At 53.7% G+C, this 6,662-nt stretch overlaps 1 protein-coding gene across 1 annotated transcript; it reads left to right on the top strand.

The window, feature by feature from the left end:
* Positions 1-32: 32 nt before the first annotated feature.
* IUM83_11840 (uncharacterized protein) lies at positions 33-622 on the top strand (the record flags this gene model as incomplete). The annotated part of the gene is made up of 2 exons (XM_067936426.1): positions 33-254; positions 323-622. The coding sequence occupies 2 exons, from the start codon at positions 33-35 to the stop codon at positions 620-622; spliced, it is 522 nt and encodes a 173-aa protein (XP_067792087.1).
* Between the last annotated feature and the right edge of the window lie 6,040 nt (positions 623-6,662).

Here is a 6,662-nt window from a genome sequence, read left to right as displayed (position 1 = left end):
TCCACTCTGCATCCAAGCTCAGCGCGGCAGTAATGGCTGGACTCTCGCGTTACGTCGACTTCATGGAGGCGAACTTCCAGGCTTGGTGGGACTTGCTGCACTGGATCATGATCGACGTCGAACAGGATGGTGAGTCCAAGGATCTCTACGCCAAGCGTCGAGTCCGGACGGACTCCCTGATCCGCAAGTACAACACCGAGGTCAAGCGCCTTCGTTGCATCCCCAAGTTTTCCGAGAGTCTGTTCCAAGAACCGGTGCTTTGGCCGCTGCCTCAGCGCACCTGCTACTGGATTGGGAGGATCTTTGCGTCGTCGACTCCAAGGGTCGCCCCAAGCTACTGATCAAGCAACTAGAAGGGCTGGACGAGCGTGAGCCTGCCCGCACCATGTGGACAACTGCTGCCAACGAGGTCGAGCACACCAAGCATGTTCCTGACGAGCTTCGCAAGAAGTCCATCCCGCTCCCCAAGCGCGCGCGCAACTGGATTGTCCCGAACCGTGAGGACAAATCGACCGAAGGTGACGAAGACGAAGACGCCGATGACGAGGAGGAGAGCGAGGAGGACGACGAAGAAGAGGAAGAAGGCGAGGAAGAGGAGAGTGACGAGGAGATGGCCGCGTGAGCTGTTGGACACACTCACACGTCGCCAATTTTGGACGCAGCTTCAACATTACTTTTTCTGCATGTAGCGTAGTGAAGCATTTTTGAATCACTTGCGTCCAATCTCTTTCTCCAACTCTCAGTCTTTCCTTCCTTATTGCATTCCGTCCTCATCCTTGGATCACATTCTCCATTCAATAGTCATCTCTGAGTCTTGTCGTCGAAGTCATTATTATGCAAAGCACGCTGAGCTCTCCGTTAACGTCTCCATATCACAACTCAACTTCATCATTCCATAACAATCTCAGACTCCACTCACAATCTCCATTCTCATACGCACTGAAGCACCTCCAGAACTTTATCTGCGGTCAGCGTCCACTCGCCTTGTTTCAGGGTTTCATCATTGTCGGGGGCATTTTCAGTCATTTTCACATAGTCCTCGATCTGCAGTCAGGTGTGCGCGTTCAACGAGCGCTACACACTTGGATGCTCGTCTCCGGCCTGCATGGCTTGGAAGCGAGCTCGCGCTCGAGCTCCCTGATTAAACTCATACAGGAGGGCACCGCAGTTCAATTGCGTGACTGGTAGCCATTCCAACTCTTCGTATTCTTTCCGCTTGACGAGATATTCTCGAGTGGGTCGAGAGGTTCGGGTGCGTTTGACCCAGCGCAAGTCCACGATTTTCTCCACTTCGCATTCTCCGCTCACAGTGTCAGACTCCCAGCTGTCCTCGGGGAGTAAGGCGGCGTCGAAATCGTCGTCTTCTGCGACCTCCACATTCTCAGTCGGGCGTTTGGGAAACAGCGCTCGAGGTTTCAAGCGGCTAACATGCACCCAAGGGTTCACGCGGTAGCCTGTGTATTTAACCTTGTAACGGTGTTACACGCACAAGTGGCTACAAGCCGCTTGTGATTTTAACAGATAATATATCTGTTAAAAGTTTTAGATACTTCCTCACCTTGGTGTAAGCCACACCAATGAATACGTTGAAGTGGGCCACCACAATGAGTGGTCCACACCTACCCAAAGATCCTATTGGTAGAAAGCAGCATCTTTCTACCAATTAGAGACGTGCATGTTGGCGGGGCTCTGACAGCCAGACGCTGTCAACCCCTTTCATAGATGATAAACAATTTTAGCAGTTTTAGAAGGAATATCAATTTACAAACGAATACAGTTCTCATTTTACCTAATCTAAGTCACTTGGAGTCTTATCTGATTTAAATTATATTTGTGTATTCAAATATAATGAACTCAAGTAATTACTAAGTACATACGCTTCCTCATACACGTAGCGCAACGTGTCAGCAAAAATAGTGAGTCAAGTTAGACCCACCACACCTAGTAGCACTTTGTAGTCCGTCCAACGACCGACTGCTTGGCGTTCGTACGAGGTGTACGAACGCGGAGCCGAGAACCACATGAGCACGGAGGTGCCCAAGGAGAGCTCCAATACGCCTGCAACGCATGTTGCACGCCACCTGTCTGACCCATAGTGGGAAGCCCTCCAACGACTGTCAACAGTCATTGGAGAAGCGGCGATAGCCACGATGCTGCGTACGCTATCGCCGATGGAGCAACATGGTGTTACTCTGGTATTCATCATGAAGGAACAGCGTGATGCTGCTTCCTCAGTGACGGCGTCGTCAGGGACGACACCGCGTGCTCAATCATTGAATTGAGCGTAAGCAATTACGTGGGAAGAGAGGGCGAGCCTCGCTTCCGATGGCTTGTCGAGCTCGACACAGCCATAGCGGCTCGACGCATCGTCGACCCGCTGTCGAAGGTCGCGTTCGCCATGTCGTGTCTTGGCGGACGAGCAAGGTGTTGGGCGTATGGACGCCGACTCTCCGATCCTACGTGCTTCAGCACGTACGAGATATTCAAAGAGGAGCTCAGACAAGCGTTTGAGCCCCTGCAAAACGAGTTCCGGTCGAGGGCGGAGTTCCTCGACCTTCGGCAGGGTAAGCATGACGTTCATGCTTACGCGCAGCGCGCACGATACTTGGTCTCAAATATCGTGACTAATCCAATTGACGAGGCGACTGAGGTCATCACGTTCATGAAGGGACTTGAGATGGGCCCGTGAATACCTATCTCTTCCGAGAGTACCCGAGTACTCTCGAAGCTGCGATTACTCTCGCAATGCAAGAAGCGTTTAGCCTGCGGTAGGCTAAACTGCATGCGAACGTGCCGAGGTCGCAACCGCGCCCGGTAGTGAGCACGGGAGGTCCAGAACCAATGGACCTCTCGAACGCAACGGCTGCTGGTCACCAGCAGCACGGAAGTAATGTGCGATGCTTCCGTTGCGGAAGGATCGATCACTTTGCCAGAGAGTGCACGGCTCCCGTGCACTACAATGGTGGCCGTCGTGGCGATGCCGGGCATCGCCGCGAACAAACAAAAAACGTGAATATCCAGTAGGCGCGGGGCGCCCTACTGGTAATGCAGTCACGCGTGCACGCGCCATTGAGGACTGCAGCCCCCAGTGAGACCAGATCTCGCTGCAAAAAGCAAGATGACAGGCCGAACCTGGTCATCTTGAAGGTAACGTCGAAGAGAGCGAGCGACTCTCTCCGCGCTCTGGTAGATTCGGGCGCGTCGAACAACTTTGTTCGACTACGAAGCCTGTCGAGACTTGACTTCGAGGAGGTAAATGTACCTCGAAGTCTTCTGGAGGCACGACTGGCAACAGGTGCCATAGTGAAGACCGAGAAGCGCGTTGTGAACGTGCGCTTCTCGTACAAACAACGCTTTATCGTCCTAGACCTGGACGATAAGTTCGATGTTGTTATGGGCATGCCGTGGCTTGCACGGCATGATCCAGTAATTGACTGGAAGAAGCGCACGCTCGTGCGCTTCGGCCGCGACAGCGGAACAGAGAGCGATGGCCCTGTTACCGCAGCGCACGCACCAGCAGGTGCGCGCGGAATACCAGTCGAGACAGCGCTTAATGCTGCTGTCCCGGAGTGCCCAAGAAGTGCGCGAGGGCACGCACAGGTGAGACCAACGTCGGCAATGCTGCCGACGTCAGAAGAAAAAGATGTGTTGGTTCCGGGAACCAACACCCACGTTTAAGTGTGTAACGGACAGTCCCTGACCCGAAGAGGTCAGGTCGACAACGACGCGTCGGCTCCGGGAGCCGACGCACCTTCGGTCATGAGGCGTTCCGCCAATGAATGGCGTCGAGGTGACGAAGGCGTGTCAACTCCGGGAGTTGACGCTGCAAACAGTGCGGACGGTTGCAAACGTACCGCACTGACGCAATTTGCATGCTGTCGTGCAGCCGGGCTGCACGAAGGAACATGCGGTCAAGCTGGGCTTAATACCGCGCGCCCGCGGACAGGGTCCGCCGGCGAACAACTGTCCACGGCCGGGCCTGGACCAGAAGAACAACTGTGCGGAGCCCGGCTCCGCACAACAAGGAGACGGCGCAAGCGGAGAACGCTGCGCAAGTCTCGGTCCGGGACCGAGACGCATCAAGAGCAGTCTGCTGGGCAGACTGAGGCGGTGACGCCGGATGTCGAGACGTTAAGCGTCTTGACGCGCACCGATACTGGATTGCAGTATCGTGAAATGAAACTCGCTAGTCCTCCGACGACGGCGTCGGAGTTGACTTCGCGTCCCGCCACGAGCTGGAAGCGCTCCACGCGCGACTTGCACGATGGACGCATCGAGCAGGTCTGCGTTCTTTCGAACAGCGAAAGAACGGAGAGCGAGAGCAAAGAGCTGAGCCAACTCTTCATGGGAAGTACCACTGAGAGTGAAGACACTCTCAGTGCGAAGACGAAGCGAGAGCGCTTCGAGGAACAAGGTTGGGACTCGCTGAAGTCGAGTCCCTATTACGAATTGTTGAGGGAGTACAAAGACGTACTCCCGGAAGAGATTCCTGCGGAGCTTCCGCAGGATAAAGGCATTCAGCACGAGATTGATCTCGTGCCGGGCACGAAGTACTGTGTTACGCGGCAGTGGCCACTGCCGCGAGAACAAGTAAAAGCGATCGACGACTTCTTTGAAAGTCGTCGTAAAGCAGGACAAGTGCGGGAATCAAAGTCCACGCACAGTGCTCCGACGTTCTGTGTCAAAAAGACACAGAGCGGATGGCGCTTCGTTTATGCGTATAACAAGCTGAACAATGCGACGGTACAGGCGCAGACGCCGATACCGCGAAAAGATGTTATCATCGATTCGATGGCCGGGAGCATCATTTACAGTGCTCTCGACTTCTTGCGAGATGGATTCTATCAGATCCTAATGCGTGAGAGCGATATCCCTCTCACGACAGTGAGTACGCCAAGCGGCATGCTCTGGGAATGGTTAGTGATGCCACAGGGGCTTAAGAACGCGACTGCGACTTTCAACAGGTGCGTGACGCACTTGTTGCGCTCGGTGCGCGACTTCGCGCCGAGCTACTTAGATGATATGTTCAACCACAGCCGAGCTGTGGACGGGAAGACCGACGTAGAGATGCACAGGGTGCATCTCCGGAAGCTACTTGAGCTTATACGAAAACATAAGCTCTACGCGAACCTGAAGAGGTTTATCTTCCGGGTAAGCGAGATGCCCCGGTTGTTGTGTCGTCGTGGCCGGTATGCCAGCGACTCGGGGTTGTGGAAGCAATCTGCGTCCATGTGGTTGCTGCGCTTACAGAACTGGCAGTATTTTCCGTTGCCTCCTTCATTTCGGTGCTGCCTTGGCTGTCCACGCGGCTGGCTACCTTGGTTATTCCGGCGAGACGCCTGACCTCTTCCCTGGTTTCTGCCCTTCTGAGGTAGCTGTGCTCCTTGGCTCGTGCGAGTGCACACCCCTCGACCTCCGTTCCTGAGCATTTCTTCTTCCTGCTCATTGCGCTCGATCAACTCAAATTGATGTACTAAAGCGTTGTACTCCCAACTACGCGAAAGTCGGTTGATATCAATTTGCCAGTCAATTGGCATGCCACTCTTGTACATTCCAACCACGTCAGAAGTCGGGATGGCTTCATTGTCCATAATATAGTTCAGCATGCGACCGAGCTTCCGAAAGCAGCGGATGTACTCTCGGACGCTGACGCCGCGCGTTTTCTTTACCACAGACATCTCGTCGAGAATCACGCCTCGGGTTCCATCGGGGCAGTGAATCTCAGTCAGTCGCTGAAGAGCAGCCGTGAGCCGCAGGATGCTCTCCTCGGTCACGGAGTCGTTAAATTGCTGCAGGTCTTCATCGAAGAGAAGGACTTGAATGTCCTCGACGAACGCTACTTGGTCCTCTTCGTCGTCTGCCGCATAGCCCATTACGCAGAGAGGCGGAGTAACCATTCTAGCCGATCCTTCCAGTCTCCGTCGCGGAAGGTGGGCACTTTTTTCTTCACCACAGCTCCGTTGCTCTTGACCTTCTCGAAGGTCACTTCTGCTGGGTCGCTGCTGGACATCCTTGTGGTCGGTGTGGTGAAGTCTCATAGATTCGCTACGTTTTAGCTATAGCTAAATGTCACGAGTCCTTGCTGGTGAAAATGGAACTGCTGCATTGTAAAGATAGATGTACAGCTGAAGGCTATCCTATCGAAATTCCTCTGCATCGATGGTCTATCTCTATGATGTGCATGTGTAGGTGAGCTTCAAGCCGTTGTAGACGAAGCTCAAGCGGTTGTCTGCTTGCGTGGTTTTCCACGTTGCGTCTTATCTAGTAGCTCACACTTCAAGTATTATTGAGCGCGCACAAGTTGGCAGACACTGGCCGAGTCGTCATAAATCTGGTGTCGCTTTCCGTTGTGGCTTAGCTGGCTTCTTATTGTGTTTGGCATTGAGTCGGTCACGGTTGTCGCGTTGGGCCCGAAGAGTGTTTGTCGTTGAAGTGGGTGCGAGTGTTGGCCCTGTCGAGAAGCGCGGTAGTTGTGATCGATGTGCGGGGTAGACGGTTTATTTAATACTGAATTGCTACTGCTAGCCTAACATGCATGCCTCGCTGTGCTCCTACGCGAGCACAGGGCTCTCTTTGCGTATTTCTGGGGTTTTCCTTGACTATGTACTACCCTGCATCTTTTTGTTTTCTTTTCATTTCTTTTCTACTAAATGCATGTTCCA

Source organism: Phytophthora cinnamomi, assembly GCF_018691715.1.
Source record: "Phytophthora cinnamomi strain GKB4 chromosome Unknown Contig37, whole genome shotgun sequence".
NCBI lineage: Eukaryota > Oomycota > Peronosporomycetes > Peronosporales > Peronosporaceae > Phytophthora > Phytophthora cinnamomi.
The sequence above is the reverse complement of the archived record's forward strand: the minus strand, read 5'-3'. Positions and strand labels throughout refer to the sequence as shown.